General features: G+C 43.8%; 1 protein-coding gene across 1 annotated transcript in view; it reads right to left on the bottom strand.

Annotated features, from left to right (window-relative positions):
* Positions 1-25,224, bottom strand: part of LOC133656091 (vesicle-fusing ATPase-like) — a 73,477-nt gene that overhangs the window by 45,838 nt on the left and 2,415 nt on the right. Inside the window, exons 2-6 of the mRNA XM_062056906.1 lie at positions 11,066-11,151; positions 10,887-10,983; positions 6,703-6,742; positions 2,774-2,940; positions 2,596-2,703 (exon numbers count right to left, since the gene is read on the bottom strand). Coding sequence (XP_061912890.1) covers positions 2,596-2,703; positions 2,774-2,940; positions 6,703-6,742; positions 10,887-10,983; positions 11,066-11,151 — 498 coding nt within the window. The remainder of the gene's footprint in view (positions 1-2,595; positions 2,704-2,773; positions 2,941-6,702; positions 6,743-10,886; positions 10,984-11,065; positions 11,152-25,224) is intronic.

Raw genomic sequence — 25,224 nt, 5'->3', positions numbered from 1 at the left:
TGCATCATGGTTGTAGTTTTCATTACTAAATTTGCAGGTGTTGAAATCGCCAAGTGACATCGCTAATGCTAATAGTAGCATGTTTATGGCAAATCCAATGTTAATTAGCATTAAGCTGGCACATTTTGGAAAAGTGGAGCCTTATTTTACATTCGAGTGTGTTGCTTGGCTCCGTTTACTCAAAGGGGAAATCTCTGCAGCAAAGTCCCGTGTAGTTTATCCGCCATGACTATTAAGCCAAACGATTCTAGTGCGCATGCGCCTGACTTCGTGTTGCCCAAAATGCATTAATAAACTACGTTTTTTCTGTAACTGAAAAATTAGACGCTACTACTGACCGTCTGGAATTTTATTGCGTATATATATATATATATATATATATATATATATATATATATATATATATATATATATATATATATATATATATATATATATATATATATATATATATATATATATATATATATATATATATATAAATTATAAATGATAAATGGGTTATACTTGTATAGCGCTTTTCTACCTTCAAGGTACTCAAAGCGCTTTGACAGTATTTCCACATTCACACACACATTCACACACTGATGGCGGGAGCTGCCATGGAAGGCGCTAACCAGCAGCCATCAGGAGCAAGGGTGAAGTGTCTTGCCCAAGGACACAAAGGACGTGACTAGGATGGTAGAAGGTGGGGATTGAACCATACTTGCCAACCCTCCCGTTTTTAGCGGGAGAATCCCGGTATTCAGCGCCTCTCCCGACAACCTCCCTTCTCCCGACAAACTCCCGGTATTCAGCCGGAGCTGGAGGCCACGCCCCCTCCAGCTCAATGCGGACCTGAGTGGGGACAGCCGTTCTCACGTCCGCTTTCCCAGCAGCTTGCCTGCCCAATGACGTCATAACATCTACGGCTTTTAGAGAGTAGAGTGCACAACAAGCAGAGAGAGTTCTTGGTTTCTTATGTGGGTTTATTGTTAGGGAGTTTCATTAACGTCCTCCCAGCGCGGTAACAACACACAACAGGGACGGCGTGGCGAAGTTGATAGAGTGGCTGTGCCAGCAATCGGAGTGTTGCTGGTTACTGGGGTTCAATTCCCACCATCTACCTTCCTAGTCACGTCCGTTGTGTCCTTGGGCAAGACACTTCACCCTTTGCCTCTGATGGGTGCTGGTTAGCGCCTTGCATGGCAGCTCCCTCCATCAGTGTGTGAATGTGTGTGTGAATGGGTAAATACTGTCAAAGCGCTTTGAGTACCTTGAAGGTAGAAAAGCGCTATACAAGTATAACCCATTTATCATTATTTATTTATTTACAACAACAGCAGTCACGTTTAGTCTACCGTAAAGCAGTTCGTCTGCCATAAAGAGCAATGTTGTGACACTCTTAAACAGGACAATACTGCCACCTACCGGATAGCCTGCAGAACACTGAAATTCAAGTATGTCTTTTATTTATATGTATAATAAAACAAAAAATACAAATAAAATATACATATAGCTAGAATTCACTGAAAGTCAAGTATTTCATACACATATATATATATATATATATATATATATATATATATATATATATATATATATATATATATATATATATATATATATATACAGTATATATATATTATATATATATGTGAAATACTTGATTTGGTGAATTCTAGCTGTAAATATACTCTCCTCTTAACCACGCCCTTGGCCACGCCCCAAAAACGATGTTCTGTGGTCTGACGAGTCGACATTTCAAATTGTTTTTGGAAACTGTGGACGTTGTGTCCTCTGGACCAAAGAGGAAAAGAACCATCCGGATTGTTATAGGTGCAAAGTTGAAAAGCCAGCATCTGTGATGGTATGGGGGTGTATTAGTGCCCAAGACATGGGTAACTTACACATCTGTGAAGGCGCCATTAATGCTGAAAGGTACATACAGGTTTTGGAGCAATATATGTTGCCATCCAAGCAACGTTACCATGGACGCCCCTGCTTATTTCAACTAGACAATGCCAAGCCACGTGTTACATCAACGTGGCTTCATAGTAAAAGAGTGCAGGTACTAGACTGGCCTGCCTGTAGTCCAGACCTGTCTTCCATTGAAAACGTGTGGCGCATTATGAGGCCTAAAATACCACAACGGAGACCCCCGGACTGTTGAACAACTTAAGCTGTACATCAAGCAAGAATGGGAAAGAATTCCACCTGAGAAGCTTAAAAAATGTGTCTCCTCAGTTCTCAAACGTTTCCTGAGTGTTGTTAAAAGGAAAGGCCATGTAACACAGTGGTGAACATGCCAATTCCCAACTACTTTGGCACGTGTTGCAGCCATGAAATTCTAAGTTAATTATTATTTGCAAAAAAAAAAATAACGTTTATGAGTTTGAACATGAAATATCTTGTCTTTGTAGTGCATTCAATTGAATATGGGTTGAAAAGGATTTGCAAATCATTGTATTCCGTTTATATTTACATCTAACACAATTTCCCAACTCATATGGAAACGGGGTTTGTATATACACACATACATATGAAGGGGAAACACCAGAGTGTACAGAAAGGTTGACAATACTTCACTAAGAAGTAAAACAAGCCTGAGCTGACCTTATGTTTCTTGGCGGCCACATGGTCTCCTTTCAGGATGCTGGGGTCCATGCCCTCCATGTCTTTCACCAGCACCTCAATGGATGTATCACCAAACTTGTAGACCATCTGGAAGACAAAGAGTAAGCCGGTGAGAGTTGACAGGAGGCGGCGATGCAAGGCGAAAGACGCCACACACCTGCTGCCGCGTACTGAAGGCCTGGCCGCCGAACTGCTTGATGAAGTCGCTGGCCATGGCGTCCGAGTCGTAAGGACTGCTGTCTACAGTCTTCTTCTGCCAGAAGTCGATCTGCAGCGTCATGGAGCTGATGCACTGCTTGGACTTGTCAAACTTGTAGTTGGACACTGAAACGTGATAACGATGAAGGCTTGGATCACGGATGAACCCCACAGAATGAAAAGAGCATTGTAAAATTGACCGAATAGTAGGGGTACACAAAACCTTGTAATTCATACTGATTCTAAATCGATGAATTTTTTTTGTTTGTTTAAAAAAATACAAATTAAAAAAAAAAAAAAATTTAAATTAGATTTTTTTATTAAAAAATATTTTTTAAATACATCATCATCAGCAGCAGCCGTTGTCAGTCCACTGCTGGACGAAAGCCTCAGCATGTTTCTGCCATAGTGAACGATCTCTCTTGGCGTACTCTTCATGCTGGTTATTAGCCTACACCTTCCACGCTGGCTTGGTGCGGGTTGGAAGGGGTATTTTATATCAGAGATCCTTCTCCTAGACTAATTGCCTTACTGGGCTGTTGAACTTAGTCTGTCCTGTTGGTTGTCCGCGCCCCAATTACCCAGGGACCCGCTCAGCTTTATGGCGCTGACCGCCCGCCAGTCACAAGAGAAGGTGCAAACGGTTCTTTGTGTGCATTTTATAGACGTTAGTTGGGACTCACTAACCCCACACACAACCTCCCATCTCATGCCTGGATGTAGTTTAACGTCATACCCAGGACGTTTAAATACATAATAAAATAAATAATACAATTTTAGGCCATCTCTGTGCATCCAGAAAGAGCATTTCTAACATGTAACCCGTTTTGAAAAAATGTCATTATAATTATTATACATAAAAATTAGGGCTGTCAAAGTTAAAGCGTTAACTATAAGTTCCAATAGTGGCACTAATTTTTTTAATGTGCGGTAGACGCACACGGCTCCTTTATGACTGCATTCACTAGTTACTGATGAACGGCCTTCAGCTCATCAAAACCATGCTCCCCCCACCATCACCCTCCCCACCAATGCCAGCACTTCATTAAAGGAATTAAAGGACTCCAAGGACATCACAGGACTCCAAAAACATCATAGGACAGTAAAGGCCCTCTCCATCAAAGAAGAGGATGTACGCCGGCAGTTCTTGAAGCTGAATACACGAAAGGCCCCCGGGCCGGATGGTGTCTCCCCCTCCACTCTCAGACACTGTGCAGACCAGCTGGCTCCTGTCTTCACTGTCATTTTTAACACCTCTCTGGAGCTATGCCGCGTGCCGTCCTGCTTTAAGACCTCCACCATTGTCCCTGTCCCCAAGAAAGCACGGATCACAGGACTAAATGACTACAGGCCGGTCGCGCTGACGTCTGTGGTCATGAAGTCCTACCATCCCCCCTCACCCTGATTGACTCTTCCACTCCCGTCCCCGTTGTGGACTCTTCCGTTTCTTGGGCACCACCATCACCCAGGACCTCCAGTGGGAGCCGACCATCAGCTCCCTCATCAAGAAGGCCCAGCAGAGGATGTACTTCCTGCGGCAGCTGAGGAAACTTAAGGTGCCGACCGAGATGCTGGTGCAGTTTTACTCAGCCATCATAGAGTCCATCCTGACCTCCTCCATCACAGTGTGGTTCCCCGGCGCCACAGTCCAGGATAAGAATAGACTGCAGCGCATAGTACGTGCTGCTGAGAAGGTGATTGGCTGCAAGCTCCCATCCCTCCATGACTTGTTCTCCCAGGACCAGGAGGCGTGTGGGTCGGAGCACAGCTGACTCTTCTCACCCTGGACACAAACTATTCTCCCCTGTCCCCTCAGGCAGGAGACTACGCTCCATCCAGACCCACACCTCCCGCCACCTGATCAGTTTTTTCCCCTCGGCCATCAGGCAAATGAACAATAACTCCTGACAGTAGCTCCTTGAATTCCTTCTAAGTCTATCTGATAGCTCAGTTACAGCTCTTTTTATTACCAAATATGTGTTATATGTGTTTTATGTTGCACGATTGCACCAAGAAAAATTCCTAGTTTGTGAACCCGTTCTCAAACAATGGCAATAAAACTATTCTGATTCTGATTCGCCACAAGTGGGAAAATAGTGAGCAGAAATGGACAAAGAAAAGGGTTCATAATGGAAATATCAGGTTTAAAGCCATCACGAGTTGTTCTCCCGACTAATTTTTTCCTTGAGATGACATCATTGCAGCCAATGCCTGCTGAGCACGTCGTTCAGAGATGGGTGGTGCTTCCGTGTTTAGATTACAGGAAATTACTAACATAAAATGTAGACTGATACTGTGACTGCAATAGTAAGATAGCATAAAAGCTCAACATAAATGAAAGACGGTAGGCAGGAAGTCAAAAGGGGACTTCTTTTATTACAGTCAGTTGACTCAGGTCCGACATCAAAACACGTCAGGGCACCTTGTCAAACAGATTACTTTTCTGGCTTTAAAAAAAAAAAAGCACGCTACGCTATACATCCAGTTCAACTACATTAAAAATAAAACTGTCTTACATTACAATCATGCTTTGTGGAATATGTTTTGTAATTATATTCTGTGATATTTGCAGGCTGGGTGAAATATTGTCTCAATTCCTTTATAAAATGTCCTGGTTGAGTCCTTAACTACAGAATGTTTAGCAGGCTGAATATTACATTTTATTGATAAATATAGAAGGTTAAAACATTGCCATGCAGCGATAAGACCATTACCTTGTACAACATGTAATGTACAGAATATCAGAGGCATTTATTCAGGTAGAAATATCACAGATTACATTACCAAACATCTTTGACAATCAAAGCATGATCGTAACAATCCACATTTTGTGTTGTTATTGTTTGAAACTGGTATTTAAACATGGTGTAGCTCCTCCTCTGAATGCAAGTGCTTCTACAGCAGGAATACAAATTCTGTATTTCTACAAAAAATACTAAATCTGGCAAGACACCAACACACTGCAGGTGTTATTGCGTGAAACTGGTATCTAAACATGGTGTAGCTCCTCCTTTGAATGCAAGTGCTCCTAGAACAGGAATACAAATTCTGTATTCCTACAAAATTACAAAATGTGTCAAGACACCAACAGACTGCAGGTGTTATTGCGTGAAACTGGCCGTTCAGTATTTTTCCGTCCATAGCGTGTTTACTCGTATGGATTCTTCATTCATCACTCCAAGCAACGTTTGTCAGTTTTACAATATAACTAACACAATTCTTACTTATCAAACTGTCCCATGTGTGATGTCTGTAGGATTGTTTTCATGCATTTTTGTACTTGTTATCGTAATGTAATCGAGATAGCGTTGTTAGTATTAGCTAATATACTAACATGTTTTACGAGTGTCTGTGTTTGTATTATTAACTTACAATGGTGTTCTTTTTGTATTGTTTCAGTTTCACAGATTCCTCAGTAAATTCACCAAAACGTCACCGTGGAGTTATTGAGTCTGTTTAGCTGGTTGGCGAGCTAGCTTCCGCAGCTAGCGGGTCCGTGACGATGACTTCTGTTTTGTTTGATCAGCCGTTTTTCTGCTGTGTTACAGACACCATTTGGAAACAATTAAGGTATGTAAATAAATATTTACACAATATTTATGTGTAAATAACTAATTTCACAACGTATATATCTGCGGCTTATGGCAGTGCGACTAATATATGGAAACATATGATTTTCTTCTAAAATATGGTGTGTGCGGCTTACACACCGGTGCACTCTATAGTCTGGAAAACACAGCAATAAATGTATCAAAGTGTTCCCTTATCCTTATAGTTTTTCATTTTTATATGCAGCCCCTGCACCGGAGCCATCGCATTAGACTTTAGATGTACCTAATTAAAGAGCAAGTGAGAGCATCTTAACTTAACTTTAACTTTAAAGCTCACCTTCCACATCTTGTCCTATCGATAGCCCGGCCCATTTTCTCTGTGGGGGACAAAAGGAGAGGGGTGGACTTCAGTGTTTCCATGGGCAAATACACAAACTAACATCTATTCACACTTGTGAGAGATCGCAGAGGAGGAAGTGAGCGTGGTACCTGAGTGCTGGTGTGGCAGGCGGCAGCCCAGGTTAAAGATGGAGGCAGAGGCAGTAGACATAAGGCGGGGTTAAAAAGGAGGAAGAAGCAGTGACAGAGACAGACGTGCAAAGAGACGAGCGCTCAAAAACAAGCTGAGCAGTGTCACCTTCTGTATTCACGCTGGATCTTATAAAAGTATGACATGGGTAAAATAGACGTTTGTATGGAGGTTATTATAAACTTCATTACCAAAGCTTTTATGGCTTGACACTGAATTTATGCGACTGAATTTTTTGCGTTTCAATTTTGTGAACCTAATTTTTTCAATCAAAATGTGCTGACAATTTCATTGAGTAAGAATCTGTGTACAAAATGTATGGGTTCAAGAAGTCAGTGAGTTTATTGCTTCAAAACTCAAGAATCACTTCCAGTAAATTAAGACTGAAGCAATTGATCCTGTTTGAGAACCAGCCAATGGGCGCTTCAGTCTAAATTAACTGGAAGTGGCTCTTGAAGCAACAAATATTTCTGCACTGAATTTTTTTTACACTAAATATTTTATACAATTAATTTTTGTACACTGAATTTTTTATACACTTAATGTTTATAAATACATTTTTTACACTAAATATTTTATACATTTAATTTTTTTACACTGATTTTTTTTTTTGTGCAAAAGTTTTATACACCAAATTTTTCATATACTTAATTTTTATAAATACAGTTTTTTACACATAATTTTTCTGCATTTAATTTTTTTTACTGAATTTTCAATTTTTAAATACACACATTTTGCACACAAATTTTTATTTACCAAAATGTCAGCATAATTTGATTTTTAAATTTAATGTCCAAAAAAAGCTTTCGTAATGAAGAAACAAAATAACCTCCATGCGTGTGCCTAATTTGCATAAATTGGCACATTGCTTGTAATTAAAAAAAAGTCTTAAAAAACATTATGCATATGTAAAAAACAAAAACCAATCTTTGTGTTATTATTAGTTAGTTAGGAGTAAGGCTGTCCCAATCTGATAATGATATAGGTCCAATTTTCGGCAATAAAACAAGTATGGGATGGTATTGCCTTCTTTGTAAATGCTTGTATCGGACTAGTTACTTGTCCGATAATGTGTGTGGTATACAAGATAACATACATGTGTGGTATCATGTGCGATGCAAGCAGTCCCGCAGCGTGTTTACTTGTGTGTGGTATCATGTGTGATACAAGCAGTCCGGCAGCGTGTTTACTTGTGTGTGGTATCATGTGTGATACAAGCAGTCCCGCAGCATGTTTACTTGTGTGTGGTATCATGTGCGATACAAGCAGTCCCGCAGCATGTTTACTTGTGTGTGGTATCATGTGCGATACAAGCAGTCCTGCAGCGTGTTTACTTGTGTGTGGTATCACGTGTGATGCAAGCAGTCCCGCAGCGTGTTTACTTGTGTGTGGTATCATGTGCGATACAGGCAGTCCTGCAGCGTGTTGTGTGTGGTATCATGTGTGATACAAGCAGTCCTGCAGCGTGTTTACTTGTGTGTGGTATCATGTGTGATACAAGCAGTCCCGCAGCATGTTTACTTGTGTGTGGTATCATGTGCGATACAAGCAGTCCCGCAGCATGTTTACTTGTGTGTGGTATCATGTGCGATACAAGCAGTCCTGCAGCGTGTTTACTTGTGTGTGGTATCACGTGTGATGCAAGCAGTCCCGCAGCGTGTTTACTTGTGTGTGGTATCATGTGCGATACAGGCAGTCCTGCAGCGTGTTGTGTGTGGTATCATGTGTGATACAAGCAGTCCTGCAGCGTGTTTACTTGTGTGTGATATCATGTGCAATACAAGCAGTCCCGCAGCGTATTTACTTGTGTGTGGTATTATGTGTGATACAAGCAGTCCTGCAGCGTGTTTACTTGTGTGTGGTATCATGTGTGATACAAGCAGTCCTGCAGCGTGTTTACTTGTGTGTGATATCATGTGCAATACAAGCAGTCCCGCAGCGTATTTACTTGTGTGTGGTATCATGTGTGATACAAGCAGTCCTGCAGCGTGTTTACTTGTGTGTGGTATCATGTGTGATACAAGCAGTCCCGCAGCGTGTTTACTTGTGTGTGGTATCATGTGCGATACAAGCAGTCCCGCAGCGTGTTTACTTGTGTGTGGTATCATGTGCGATACAAGCAGTCCTGCAGCGTGTTTGCTTGCGTGTGATATTATGTGCGATACAAGCAGTCCCGCAGTGTGTTTACTTGCGTCGGATATCATGTGCAATACAAGCAGTTCTGCAGCTTGTTTACTTGTGTGTGTGAGATATAATGTGCGATACAAGCAGTTCTGCAGCGTGTTTACTTGTATGTGATATTATGCGCGATACAAGCAGTTCTGCAGCGTGTTTACTTGTGCGTGATCTCATGTGCGATACAAGCAGTCCTGCAATGTATTTACCTGTGTGTGATATCATGTGCGATACAAGCAGTCCTGCAGCGTGTTTACTTGTGTGTGATATCGTGTGCGATACAAACAGTTCTGCAGCATGTTTACTTGTGTGTGATATCATGTGCGATACAAGCAGTTCTGCAGCGTGTTTACTAGCGTGTGATATGATGCGCGATACAAGCAGTTCTGCAGCGTAAACTTGTGTGTGATATCATGTGCTATACAAACAGTTCTGCAGTGTGTTTACTTGTGCGTGATCTCATCTGCGATACAAGCAGCCCTGCAGCGTGTTTACTTGTGTGTGGTATCATGTGCAATATAAGCATCTCTGCAGCGTGCTTGCTTGCGTGTGATGTGATGCGTGATACAAGCAGTTCTTCAGCGTGTTTACTTGTGTGTGATATCATCATGGGACGGCGTAGCTTGGTTGGTAGAGCTGCCGTGCCAGCAACTTGAGGGTTCCAGGGCCGATCCCCACTTCCCCCATCCTAGTCACTGCCTTTGTGTCCTTGGGAAGGACACTTTACCCACCTGATCCCAATGTCACCCACACTGGTTTAAAGGCCTACTGAAATTACATTTTTTTATTTAAACGGGGATAGCAGATCCATTCTATGTGTCATACTTGATCATTTCGCGATATTGCCATATTTTTGCTGAAAGGATTTAGTAGAGAACATCGACGATAAAGTTCGCAACTTTTGGTCGCTGATAAAAAAAAGCCTTGCCTGTACCGGAAGTAGCGTGACGTCACAGGTTGAAGGGCTCCTCACATTTCCCCATTGTTTACACCAGCAGGCATTCAATGTTTTATTTTAAATTTTATTTAATATACCATTGATGTTTTTTCGTTGGTTTTTTGAAAGTTGATTTTGCACTATTAAGTTATATAAGCGTTGCTTGTTCCATATTCAGTGTTAAAGAAAATCAGTGTAGCAAACTGAGCAATAATTAACGTTTTATTCATGCACTTTCTCTTGCTACTTCAAGGCTTGAATGTTTGATTAATTCATTATTGTTATTTTATTTTCAAATTTATTATTAGCCTGTGGAAAATGTTAATGTTGATATTTACCTCAGATGGCTGCAAATAGAAAAGAGGCATTCAATTTTTGTTTTAATTTTATTTGATATGCCATTGATATTTTTAAATCATTATTATTATGATTATTATTATTTGAAACTCGATTTTGCATGTCACTATAAAGTTATATCAGCCTTGCTTGTTCAATATTCAATGCAAAACTTGTTTGGGTCCCTATTAAAAGGTTCATTTGTTCAACCTTGGCCCGCAGCTTTGTTCAGTTTTAAATTTTGGCCCACTCTGTATTTGAGTTTGACACCCCTGCTCTAAAGGGTGAGCGGGGCTAATGTGGTGTAGTAAAACGGGTCATGTTTTTATGGATATAAATTATGTGTCTATCGCGATATACAGTATATTGACATCGTTTTATCGCCAAGTACTACTTTCAATACAGGAATCTTCTTGACTATTTTGAGCTACATTAGGTGGTGTTAGAATGTTGGAAGCAAAGCTCAGTATAAAAACAACACAAGCCCGAAGCCTCCATGCAGACTTAAGTGACAGAAAGTGAGCCTGGCCAGGTGTTTTCCTACCTGTGGCAGACTGAAGGCGATGGTGCCGGCGTTGACGCTGGGGTGTGTCGTCAAGCTGAACACGTACTTGTGCGTTACGTTGCGCACGGTGACGTGTCTGCGGCGACATGAAGAGGAAATAGCATGTACCGTTGCTGTCACATGACCGCGTGGAATAGCGAAAAGGGGAGCGGACTCACTGTTCAAAGGGCGCCTCTTTCTCGCTGATGACGGCAAAGTTGGTCAAGGAGAGCTTCTCTGTTGGGCAGCGCGCCACCTGCATCACCTGGCGGGAATAGAAACTGTTATTTAAACGCCGTAACAAGATTGGTCATTCATGAAATGTACTACGATACAGCGGAACCTCCATTTGCACACCCTCTAAATGCAAACCTTTCGATTTAGTGTGCGAACGCTTCATTCATTCATTTGGTGTCACGCCTGCAGGACAAAAAGCAGGGCGAAGCATTGTTGAGGAGGCGCAGCCCTCCATGTTACTTGCGATACAAGCAGTCCCGCAGCGTGTTTACTTGTGTGTGATATCATGTGCGATACAAGCGGTCCTGCAGCGTGTTTACTTGTGTTATATCATGTGAGATACAAGCAGTTCTGCAGCTTGTTTGCTTGTGTGTGATATTATGTGCGATACAAGCAGTCCCGCAGCATGTTTACTTGTGTGTGATATCATGTGAGATACAAGCAGTTCTGCAGCTTGTTTGCTTGTGTGTGAAATCATGTGCGATACAAGCAGTTCTGCAGCATGTTTACTTGTGTGTGATATCATGTGATATACAAGCAGTTCTGCAGCTTGTTTGCTTGTGTGTGAAATCATGTGCGATACAAGCAGTTCTGCAGCATGTTTACTTGTGTTTGATATCATGTGAGATACAAGCAGTTCTGCACCTTGTTTGCTTGTGTGTGAAATCATGTGCGATACAAGCAGTCCCGCAGGGTGTTTACTTGTGTGTGATATGTGCTATCAGGCGGTCCTGCAGTGTGTTTACATGTGTGATATCATGTGCGATATAAGCAGTCCCGCAGGGTGTTTACTTGTGTGATATCATGTGCGATACAAGCACTCCTAAAGCTTGTTTGCTAGTGTGTGGTATTATGTCCAATACAAGCTGTTCTGCAGCGTGTTTACTTGTGTGTGATATCATGTGCGATACAAGCAGTTCTGCAGCGTGTTTACTTGTGTGTGTGATATCATGTCGCACATGATATCACAGCGTCCTGGTACAAGCAGTCCCGCAGCGTGTTTACTTGTGGGATATCATGTGCGATACAAGCACTCCTAAAGCTTGTTTGCTAGTGTGTGGTATCATGTCCAATACAAGCAGTTCTGCAGCGTGTTTACTTGTGTGTGGTATCATGTCCAATACAAGCAGTTCTGCAGCGTATTTACTTGTGTGTGATATAATGTGACATACAAGCAGTTCTGCAGCTTGTTTGCTTGTGTGTGATATAATGTGCGATACAAGCAGTTCTGCAGAATGTTTGCTTGTGTGTGATAATATATGCGATACAAGCAGTTCTGCCATACTTGCCAACCCTCCCGTTTTTAGCGGGAGAATCTCTCCCGACAACCTCCCGGCAGAGATTTTCTCCCGACAAACTCCCGGTATTCAGCCGGAGCTGGAGGCCACGCCCCCTCCAGCTCAATGCGGACTTGAGACTGAGTGGGGACAGCTTGTTCTCATGTCCGCTTTCCCACAATATAAACAGCTTGCCTAACGAATCCAAACGAATGGAAACAAGAATTTCAGTTCATCCAGGACAGTTCGAAGGGGAAGGTGTATGTTGCCTGTAAATATGTACAACAGACTTCTCCATTCTCCTCTCTGAGCTGCCACCTTACCGTGGTAGAGGAGTTTGCGTGTCCCAATGATCCTAGGAACTATGTTGTCCGGGGACTTTATGCCCCCTGGTAGGGTCTCCCAAGACAAACTGGTCCTAGGTGAGGGATCAGACAAAGAGCAGCTCGAAGACTTCTATGGGAATGAAACAACAAAGACTCAGATTTCCCTCGCCCGGACGCGGGTCACCGGGGCCCCCCTCTGGAGCCAGGCCCGGAGTTGGGGCACGATGGCGAGCGCCTGGTGGCTGGGCCTGCCCCCATGGGGCCCGGCCGGGCACAGCCCGAAGAGGCAACGTGGGTCACCCTTCCAATGGGCTCACCACTCATGGGAGGGGCCGTAGAGGTCGGGTGCATTGTGAGCTGGGCGGCAGCCGAAGGCAGGGCACTTGGCGGTCCGATCCTCGGCTACAGAAGCTAGCTCTTGGGACGTGGAACGTCACCTCGCTGGGGGGGAAGGAGCCTGAGCTAATGCGCGAGGTAGAGAAGTTCCGGCTAGACATAGTCGGACTCACTTCGTCGCACAGCAAGGGCTCTGGAACCAGTTCTCTCGAGAGGGGCTGGACTCTCTTCTACTCTGGCGTTGCCGGCAGTGAGAGGCGACGGGCTGGGGTGGCAATTCTTGTTTCCCCCCGGCTCAGAGCCTGCATGTTGGAGTTCAACCCGGTGGACGAGAGGGTAGCTTCCCTCCGCCTTCGGATGGGGGAACGGGTCCTGACTGTGGTTTGCGCTTACGCGCCAAACCGCAGCTCAGAGTACCCACACTTTTTGGATTCACTCGAGGGAGTACTTGAGAGTGCTCCCCCGGGTGATTCCCTCGTTCTACTGGGGGACTTCAATGCTCATGTTGGCAGCGACAGTGAAACCTGGAGAGGCGTGATTGGGAAGAATGGCCGCCCGGATCTGAACCCGAGCGGTGTTTTGTTATTGGACTTTTGTGCCCGTCACAGATTGTCCATAACGAACACCATGTTCAAACATAAGGGTGTCCATATGTGCACTTGGCACCAGGACACCCTAGGCCGCAGTTCCATGATCGACTTTGTAGTTGTGTCGTCGGATTTGCGGCCTCATGTTTTGGACACTCGGGTGAAGAGAGGGGCGGAGCTTTCTACCGATCACCACCTGGTGGTGAGTTGGCTGCAATGGTGGGGGCGGATGCCGGACAGACCTGGCAGGCCCAAACGCATTGTGAGGGTTTGCTGGGAACGTCTGGCAGAGTCTCCTGTCAGAGAGAGTTTCAATTCCCACCTCCGGAAGAACTTTGAACATGTCACGAGGGAGGTGCTGGACATTGAGTCTGAATGGACCATGTTCCGCGCCTCCATTGTCGAGGCGGCTGATTGGAGCTGTGGCCGCAAGGCAGTTGGTGCCTGTCGTGGCGGTAATCCTAGAACCCGTTGGTGGACACCGGCGGTGAGGGATGCCGTCAAGCTGAAGAAGGAGTCCTATCGGGTTCTTTTGGCTCATAGGACTCCTGAGGCAGCGGACAGGTACCGACAGGCCAAGCGGTGTGCGGCTTCGGCGGTTGCGGAGGCAAAAACTCGGACATGGGAGGAGTTCGGGGAAGCCATGGAAAACGACTTCCGGACGGCTTCGAAGCGATTCTGGACCACCATCCGCCGCCTCAGGAAGGGGAAGCAGTGCACTATCAACACCGTGTATGGTGAGGATGGTGTTCTGCTGACCTCGACTGCGGATGTTGTGGATCGGTGGAGGGAATACTTCGAAGACCTCCTCAATCCCACCAACACGTCTTCCTATGAAGAAGCAGTGCCTGGGGAATCTGTGGTGGGCTCTTCTATTTCTGGGGCTGAGGTTACCGAGGTAGTTAAAAAGCTCCTCGGTGGCAAGGCCCCGGGGGTGGATGAGATCCGCCCGGAGTTCCTTAAGGCTCTGGATGCTGTGGGGCTGTCTTGGTTGACAAGACTCTGCAGCATCGCGTGGACATCGGGGGCGGTACCTCTGGATTGGCAGACCGGGGTGGTGGTTTCTCTCTTTAAGAAGGGGAACCGGAGGGTGTGTTCTAACTATCGTGGGATCACACTCCTCAGCCTTCCCGGTAAGGTCTATTCGGGTGTACTGGAGAGGAGGCTACGCCGGATAGTTGAACATCGGATTCAGGAGGAACAGTGTGGTTTTCGTCCTGGTCGTGGAACTGTGGACCAGCTCTATACTCTCGGCAGGGTCCTTGAGGGTGCATGGGAGTTTGCCCAACCAGTCTACATGTGTTTTGTGGACTTGGAGAAGGCATTCGACCGTGTCCCTCGGGAAGTCTTGTGGAGAGTGCTCAGAGAGTATGGGGTATCGGACTGCCTGATTGTGGCGGTCCGCTCCCTGTATGATCATTGCCGGCAGTAAGTCGGACACGTTCCCAGTGAGGGTTGGACTCCGCCAAGGCTGCTCTTTGTTACCGATTCTGTTCATAACTTTTATGGACAGAATTTCTAGGCGCAGTCAAGGCGTTGAGGGGATCTGGTTTGGTGGCTGCAGGATTAGGTCTCTGCTTTTTGCAGATGATGTGGTCCTGATGGCTTCATCCGGCCAGGATCTTCAGCTCTCACTGGATCGGTTCGCAGCTGAGTGTGAAGCGACTGGGATGAGAATCAGCACCTCCAAATCCGAGTCCATGGTTCTCGCCCGGAAAAGGGTGGAGTGCCATCTCCGGGTTGCGGAGGAGACCCTGCCACAAGTGGAGGAGTTCAAGCACCTCTGAGTCTTGTTCACGAGTGAGGGAAGAGTGGATCGTGAGATCGACAGGCGGATCGGTGCGGCGTCTTCAGTAATGCGGACGCTGTATCGATCCGTTGTGGTGAAGAAGGAGCTGAGCCGGAAGGCAAAGCTCTCAATTTACCGGTCGATCTACGTTCCCATCCTCACCTATGGTCATGAGCTTTGGGTTATGACCGAAAGGACAAGATCACGGGTACAAGCGGCCGAAATGAGTTTCCTCCGCCGGGTGGCGGGGCTCTCCCTTAGAGATAGGGTGAGAAGCTCTGCCATTCGGGGGGAGCTCAAAGTAAAGCCGCTGCTCCTCCACATCGAGAGGAGCCAGATGAGGTGGTTCGGGCATCTGGTCAGGATGCCACCCGAACGCCTCCCTAGGGAGGTGTTTAGGGCACGTCCGACCAGTAGGAGGCCACGGGGCAGACCCAGGACACGTTGGGAAGACTATGTCTCCCGGCTGGCCTGGGAACGCCTCGGGATCCCCCGGGAAGAGCGGGACGAAGTGGCTGGGGAGAGGGAAGTCTGGGCTTCCCTGCTTAGGCTGCTGCCCCCGCGACCCGACCTCGGATAAGCGGAAGAAGATGGATGGATGGATGGATGGACTTCTCCATTGAACACGGTGGCCGAAATGATATACTCATCATGAACGGAGAAGTTAAACAGGACAATACTGCCATCTAATGGATAGCCACTGGAACACTGAAATTCAAGTATTTCTTTTATGTAAATAAAAAATAAAAAAAAAAAAAAATATATATATATATATATATATATATATATATATATATATATATATATATATATATATATATATATATATATATGAAATATATATGAAATACTCGAGTTGGAGAATTCTAGCTGTAAATAACCACGCCCCCCGCCCCACCCTCCACCCCCCACCTTCCGATATTGGAAGTCTCAAGGTTGGCAAGTATGAGTTCTGCAGAGTGTTTGCTTGTGTGTGATATTATATGAGATACAAGCAATCCTCCAGTGTGTTTACTTGTGTGTGATATCACGTGCTATACAAGCGGTCCTGCAGTGTGTTTACTTGTTGTGATATCATGTGCGATACAAGCAAGCCCGCAGTGTTTACTTGTGTGATATCATATGCGATACAAGCAGTTCTGCAGCGTGTTTACTTGTGTGTGATATCATGTCCGATACAAGCGGTCCTGCAGTGTGTTTATTTGTGTGTGACATCATGTGCGATACAAGCACTTCCGCAGCACGTTTACTTGTGTGTGATATCACGTGCGATACAAGCAGTTCTGAACAGTGCTCTTTCCCGGGTTGCCAGACCACCTCTTTGATCCACATCTTTTATAATCGAGCACGAACAACAAAGATGCAACAAACACAGCAAAACATCAACGCCAAAGGGAAAAAACTATCACTGTTCTGCTGAACTTTGTTGTAGTCCCGCGTCTATCTGGGGTAGTGACCTTATATGTCGTGTCTGTGATCTCTTTTCTTTCCTCATTTTTTTTCTTTTCTCTTTCCTCAGGTGGTGGATCCGCCTGGGCGGTTGCTGAATGTTCCATCACCATCGCTGCAGGTGGGGCCGGTGGTTCCCGTGGCCACGTGCTGGGCAGTCCTGCCGCGGCTGGCTTGAGTGGGGGGCCTGGGCTTGTGGGGGCCCGGTTGCTTGTGGGGCGAGGAGGAGGGATCTCTGGGCCCCTCAGGGCAGGGCGTCCCATCCTTTAGCCGCATGCTGTATGGTCCTTCGCTAGCTTTGGGGCTGGCAGTCTACTGCTTCTCCCGTGCCTTGTCCTTTGCCGGGCACGTCTGTCTATGGCCTACCGTTGGCCTGCCAGGCGGCACGGTGAGCCCTGTTCTGGGGGTCCTGTCGCTGGCCAGTCTGCCTGCGTGGGGCCGGGGATCCCTTCTTCTCTGGGTACCGCACCTGCCTTTTTAAAGTGAGCTTTCTGGGTGGCTGGGGCAATACTTTGGCTCCCGCACAGACTGGAAAACAAATATACTGTACATGCAAACACCCATACACACAATTATTCATACATGTATACACGCACACATAGGTACTTACGCTCTAAGGCTGGGCGATATGGACCAAAACTGATACCGCAATATTTTTTTTTGAATAACGGTATCCAATATATACCGGTCTATTAAAAAAATAACGTTCAAAGTGCTTAAGGTTGCCTAGTGTACAGTCTCAGATTATTTTTTGTTGTAAGTAGTAACATAATGCGTTGTTTATTCTTTAATAAGTTAGCTGTTACTATGTCAAAGCAATTTTCGTTCATTTTATTTATGAATGTTAGGTTTATATCCTCACGCTTGTGCGCGGGATACATGGAGCTTCTACGGTGAAAGCCGCAGGCTGTTCAGTTTAAAACTACTCTTCAGCCACCCAGCCGCTACATTACAGTAGCTTTGTCCGCACGGGCTATGGGTAGAGGCACTTTTAAACCAAGTTGTAGTTAAATATTTGACACACCAAGGAAGCAGCAGAAAGAAGCTATCGCTAGCTACTGTGCTAAGTCGCTAACAGAAGTGAACAACATAAACAGATGAGATTAGTGATAAAGTCGCTACAAGGAGAGTTATAGCAAATTGGTGTATGTGTAAATAAAGCTGTAGTCACTCACCAATAGCCAAAATGCTGTCCAAAGCATCGCATCACTCCGGAGTCAACAAGTCTGCAGCGTGCCGTCATTAAAAAAAAAAAAAAAGTTTGATGCGCAGCACGTTATTGCGCGCCAAAGTGCGTCAGAGAGAAGCTGCAAGAGGGGGGGGGGCCAAAGAGGACGCCCTATGCTTCGCCCGCAAACGGCCGTAACAAATGCACATCAAAAGATACCGGCGTGGCGGTATTGTCTCAAATATATACCGCTTTCTAAAGTATACCAAAAATTGTTACGGCGAGGGGGTCGCAGCTTACTGCGGGGTTCGTTCCCCCGGGATGCAGACGGACCACTCCGGACAAGGCGTGCAGGTAGGAACATGATTTAATCTTCAAAAGCACATACCAAAAACAGAAAACAAGCAGAAGGGAAAACGTGCCGATCCCACATGAAGCTAAGGTACAAACTAGCACAGGAAGCATAAATTAGAAGCCAAAAAATATCAACGTAACCTGTTGCGTACAGCAAACAATGAAGCCAGGACGAGTGTGGCGGGAGAGGTGAATAAATAGCTCTCTGATTAGTGGTCGACAACAGGTGAGCGTGCCGACCACTAACTAGAGGCAGGTGAACCCAATTAATCCCCATGGAAACTAAAACAAACCCAGAGGTGCACAAACAGGAACTAAGGGAGTCCAAAACTAACAGAAAATAACAAAACATGATCCGGGCCACGGATCTTGACAAAAATAAGTATAATACCGGTTTATCGCACAGTCCTTATACGCTCGCATATACATACACAAATACGGGATACACATCCACACACACATTCACTCTACAAACAAACATATACATAAATATATATACATACTGTACATATACAAGCACATACAGTATGCATACCTACACTCAAGTGTAAAATCACGTTGCATCAAACATAAATTAACGTTGTTCCCCTAGGGAAAACTGGGTTAAAAAAGGCACACTGACAAAGTTTAACCTAATATTACTATAACAATCTACAAGGTTAATACGGTCCGCTTCTCTTTCTTCACCCCCATTTATCTGCTTTCTTTTGTAATTCAAGTTATCATTACATATATGTATCGCTGCATTTGAAACAAGTGTATTGTTGATAATACAGGTAATTGTTATTATTCATTATCAATAGTACTATTTCTATTGGTATTTGTATTGCTCCATTTGTAGTGTAATAATGTTTGTCATTTCTGTGTTACTAATATTTACTGATGCTGCTCTGTTGTTGTTGTCTATTTGTCTTATCCCTTTCTTGTCCCTGCAATTTACCCCTCTGTCTTCCTTTTTTCCTTCCTTCTACCCCCTCCTGCGCCAAATATTAAATACATCCATTAATAAAGTCAAATACAAATAAGGCAACAAGAGAAGTATCCAACACTTCTCTTTTCTAAAGTAAATCTGTACAGCAGATATGATCATCTACATCAGGGGTCCCCAAACTTTTTGACTCGGGGGCCGCATTGGGTTAAAAAAATTTGGCCGGGGGCCAGGCTGTATATATATATATATATATATATATATATATATATATATATATATATTAGGGCTGCAACTAACGATTAATTTGATAATCGATTAATCTGTTGATTATTACTTCGATTAATCGATTAATAATCGGGTGAAAGAAACAAACTACATTTCTATCCTTTCCAGTATTTTATTGAAAAAAAAACAGCATACTGGCACCATACTTATTTTGATTATTGTTTCTCATCTGTTTGTACATGTTGCAGTTTATAAATAAAGGTTTATTTAAACAAATAAAAAAAAATACTTTTTTTTTTTTTTTAAAAGCCTCTGCGCATGCGCATAACATAGATCCAACGAATCGATGACTAAATTAATCGGCAACTATTTTTATAATCGATTTTAATCGATTTAATCGATTAGTTGTTGCAGCCCTAATATATATATATATACATATATACATTGTCTTTATAATCTGTTTTGTCATTTAACATCAATTAGCATTGATGTTCATCAACATTTAACATTGTCACGTTATCGATGGGAAAATTCATTTTTAGACAATATGATTTGCCTGAGCGACTAGGAGACACCAAGAGTAACAAGCGGTAGAAAATGGATTATCAATCAATCAATCAATCAATGTTTATTTATATAGCCCTAATCACAAAAGTCTCAAAGGGCTGCACAAGCCACAACGACATCCTCGGCACAGAGCCCACACAAGGGACGTCGATGTGAATGACTATGAGAAACTAAAAGGCGTACCCCATGGTTTACAGAAGAAACTAAAGCCCATAAATTATCATGTAGAAAGCTGGAACGTAAATGGCGCGCGACTAAACTTGAGGTTTTCCATCAAGCATGGAGTGATAGTTTAATAACTTATAAACGCATGCTTACCTTAGCTAAAGCTAAATATTACTCAAATCTCATCCACCTCAACAAAAATGATCCTAAATTTTTGTTCAGTACAGTAGCATCGCTAACCCAGCAAGGGACTCCTCCCAGTAGCTCCACCCACTCCACAGATGACTTTATGAATTTCTTTAATAAGAAAATTGAAGTCATTAGAAAGGAGATTAAAGACAATGCATCCCAGCTACAACTGGGTTCTATTAACACAGATACGACTGTATATACGACGGATACCGCCCTCCAAAATAGTTTCTCTCTCTTTGATTAAATAGCATTAGAGGAATTGTTAAGATGTGTAAATGGGACAAAACAAACAACATGTTTACTTGAGGAGGAAAGATTTTTTTTAAAATGCTGGGGGGCCGGATCCGGCCCGCGGGCCGTAGTTTGGGGACCCCTGATCTACATCAACAATATGATTTGTCTGAGTAGCTGGACAGGACAAAAAAAAATCTGCCTCCGTCTGTCACTCGCTATAACTTTTTTTGCTCCGTAAACAAGCCCCGCCCACTCTGCCCCCACACTGTTTGTGCCAGGTCTGCATGAAGCAGAGCTTCGTATGTCAGTCAAAACAAAAGTGCAAATTCTAACCAGTGGAATCATTTCTATAGTTTGAAAATATCCAGCGGGCCGCAATGAAATGTTAATTATGTTGTATTATGCCCAGATAGCCGAGTTAACTGCTTTTTTTGTATGCTGTTTCGCAAGACCCGTGTCACGTGACTCCAGACTTGACACCTCATTGGCTGGTTCTGAGACAGGATCGATTGTTTCAGCCTTAATTTACCGGAAGTGAGTCTTGCTTTTTGAAGCAGCAAATTTTTCGACACTGAATTTTTCAGCGCTGAATTTTTATACACCGAATTTTTATACACCGAATTTGTATACACTGAATTTTTAAACACGCATTTTGCTGACACATTTGTTTTCAATGAAATTCAGTAAACAAAATGCAAACGCCCAAAAATTAAATTGCGTAAATTCCAGTGTAAAAAAAAAAAAGGTTTTGTAATTAAGACAAATTACACTGCAAAAACAAGTGTAAAATATTAACTTTTATGAAGGTTGCAAACCCAATATTCACATTTACATAGTTTTTAATGGAAAAATATACTTAATTGTATGAACTTTTCGATTTACGAGCCCTGTTAATGAACTAGTTAAGTTCGTAAATCGAGGTTCCACTGTATATCGGGTGATAGAGATATACAACATTGCCAAAAGTATTTGGCCACCCATCCAAATGATCAGAATCAGGTGTCCTAATCACTTGGCCCGGCCACAGGTGTATAAAATCAAGTGCTTAGGCATGGAGACTGTTTCTACAAACATTTGTGAAACAATGGGTCGCTCTCAGGAACTCAGTGATTTCTAGCGTGGAACTGTCATAGGATGCCACCTGTGCAACAAATCCAGTCGTGAAAATTCCTCGCTCCTGAATATTCCAAAGTCAACGGTCGGCTTAATTATAAGAAAATGGAAGAGTTTGGGAACAACAGCAACTCAGCCACCAACTGGTAGGTCATGTAAGACAGAGAGGGGTCAGCGGATGCTGAAGCACATTGTGCAAAGACTTTCTGCACAGTCAGTTGCTACAGAGCTCCAAACTTCATGTGACCTTCCAATTAGCCCACGTACAGTACGCAGAGAGCTTCATGGAATGGGTTTCCATGGCCGAGCAGCTGCATCTAAGCCATACATCACAAAGTCCAATGCGAAGCGTCTGATGCAGTGGTGTAAAGCACGTCGCCACTGGACTCTAGAGCAGTCGAGACGCCTTCTCTGGAGTGATGAATCACGCTTTTCCATCTGGCAATCTGATGGACGAGTCTGGGTTTGGAGGTTGCCAGGAGAACGGTAGATTTTTGACTGCATTGTGCCAAGTGTGACATTTGGTGGAGGAGGAATTATTGTGTGGGGTTGTTTTTCAGGACTTGGGCTTGGCCACTGAAAGGGACTTTGAATGCTCCAGGATACCAAAACATTTTGGACCATTCCATGCTCCCAACCTTGTGGGAACAGTTTGGAGCGGGCCCCTTCCTCTTCCAACATGACTGTGCACAAAGCAAGGTCCATAAAGACATGGATGACAGAGTCTGGTGTGGATGAACTTGACTGGCCTGCACAGAGTCCTGACCTGAACTCGATAGAACACCTTTGGGATGAATTAGAACAGAGACTGAGAGCCAGGCCTTCTCGATCAACATCAGTGTGTGACCTCACCAATGTGCTTTTGGAAGAATGGGCGAAAATTCCTATAAACACACTCTGCCCTCAGAGCACTCTGACCCCGTATCTCAGTGACTGTGTCACAAACCTGGGGGTAAAGTTCGACTCAGATTTTAAAATCGAAAAACAAATCAGCAGCGTCGTTCAAAAAAGCTTTTATCAATTACGCCAAATAGCGAAAGTGAAACCGCTTCTATCAGGACATGATCTCGAGAAATTAATCCACGCCTTTATCTCGACTCGTCTTGACTACTGCAATGCCCTGTATGTAGGCATTAGCCGGGCCTCCCTCGCCCGCCTGCAGCTCGTGCAGAACTCTGCTGCTCGTCTGCTGACACAGACCCGCAGACGTGAGCACATCACCCCTATATTAGCGTCCCTTCACTGGCTCCCTGTGCGTTACCGAATCAATTTTAAACTCCTTTTATTTGTTTTTAAATGTCTAAACAACCTCGCGCCAACATATCTCTCCGACCTCCTTCAGCCTTACTGCCCCACCCGATCCCTAAGATCAGCTGCTACTGACGGTCCCAGACACAAGGCTGAAGCTTAGAGGTGACAGAGCTTTCGCCGCTGCTGCTCCCAAGCTCTGGAACGACCTACCTCTTAGTGTTAGACAAGCCTCCTCTCTTCCTGTTTTTAAATCTCTCTTAAAAATATACTTTTATTCCATGGCTTTTAACACTAAGTGATATCCATCCTGCAATGGCGCCCCATAATACACCTGCTGTGAACCTGTTTTTATGTTTTTATGTTTTATTTATTTATTTTTTATCGTGTTCTGTTTGTGTTGTGTTGTGTTTGCTCGGTTCTCGTATTATCTTTTAACCTGCCCATTGTACAGCACTTTGGCAACCCCTGTGGTAAATTTTAAATGTGCTTTATAAAAAAAGTTGATTTGATTTGATTTGATTTAAACACAATCCGCAACCTTGTGGACAGCCTTCCCAGAAGAGTTGAAGCTGTAATAGCTGCAAAGGGTGGACCCACATCATATTGAACCCTATGGGTTAGGAATGGGATGGCACTTCAAGTTCATATGTGAGTCAAGGCAGGTGGGTCAAATACTGTTGGCAATATAGTGTATGGCCGTTACTCACTAGGCCCTTAGAGTGTCCGTCCTGAGATCGGTAGGTTGTGAGTTCAAACCCCGGCCGAGTCATACCAAAGACTATAAAAATGGGACCCATCACCTCCCTGCTTGGCACTCAGCATCAAGGGTTGGAATTGGGGGTTAAATCACCAAAAATGATTCCCGGGCGCAGCCACCGCTGCTGCACACTGCTCCCCTCACCTCCCAGGGGGTGAACAAGGGGATGGGTCAAATGCAGAGGACAAATTTCACCACACCTAGTGTGTGTGTGTGACAATCATTGGTACTTTAACTTTAACTTGAATTGCGTCCTGCTTTGTTGATGTTGTGTTTGACTGTAAATGGCTGGACATTTCCAAATAATACGATCAGATTGAACCATTTAGTTTAATTAAGTTGGGTCTTTGTTTCCATAAAGTCATACACATAATACACATTTGAAATACTATTTTTTTTAAAACATATTTCATACATACTCTGTTATTTATTTATTTTTAATTGAGGAAGTAGGCGTCCAAGAGAAATGTTTTGGTCGCCAAAGCAAAAGAACTAACTCATGTTCACTTCATCTTTTTTGCTCTTGCTCTGTTAACCACTGCACTCTTATTTATTATTTAGCCTTGCACATAGTGATTAAAGTACTTGTTTGCAGATAAATGATAAATAAATGATAAATGGGTTATACTTGTAGAGCGCTTTTCTACCTTCAAGGTACTCAAAGCGCTTTGACAGTATTTCCACATTCACCCATTCACACACACACAGTCACACACTGATGACGGGAGCTGCCATGCAAGGCGCTAACCAGCAGCCATCAGGAGCAAGGGTGAAGTGTCTTGCCCAAGGACACAACGGACGTGACTAGGATGGTAGAAGGTGGGGATTGAACCCCAGTAACCAGCAACCCTCCGATTGCTGGCACGGCCACTCTACCAACTTAGCCACGCCGTCCCCCTAATAAAGATACTTGACTACCATCTGCTGGCAGAACGCAGCATTACATTCACCGCACACTACAAAACTCCTAGGTGTTTACATGGCAGTTCACTTATTAAAATGGCCACTGACAAAATATGATCAAAACGCAAGCATAGGAAATATTAATATGAACGTATTATCTTTAAATTTGGAAAATACTAAATTTATGGTATTCAGTAATAAAAGAAAGATAGAAGTTATTGTATCCATAAACAATGTGAAAATTGAGAAGGTGTCTGAAATCAGATTTCTTGGGGTCATCTTAGATGAAAAGTTGACATGGAAAGCTCATATATTGCATGTGAAAAATAAGGTAACTAAAAGCTTATTTATTTTGAACAAGGTTAAATACAGTTTCCTGTATAATACAATGAGAATGTTATATTGCTCAATTATTCTACCTTATTTCAATTATTGTGCAGAAATATGGGGAAATACATATCACAGCAACATAATGCA

The sequence above is a fragment of the Entelurus aequoreus genome, linkage group LG08 (genome assembly GCF_033978785.1).
Source record: "Entelurus aequoreus isolate RoL-2023_Sb linkage group LG08, RoL_Eaeq_v1.1, whole genome shotgun sequence".
NCBI lineage: Eukaryota > Metazoa > Chordata > Actinopteri > Syngnathiformes > Syngnathidae > Entelurus > Entelurus aequoreus.
The sequence above is the reverse complement of the archived record's forward strand: the minus strand, read 5'-3'. Positions and strand labels throughout refer to the sequence as shown.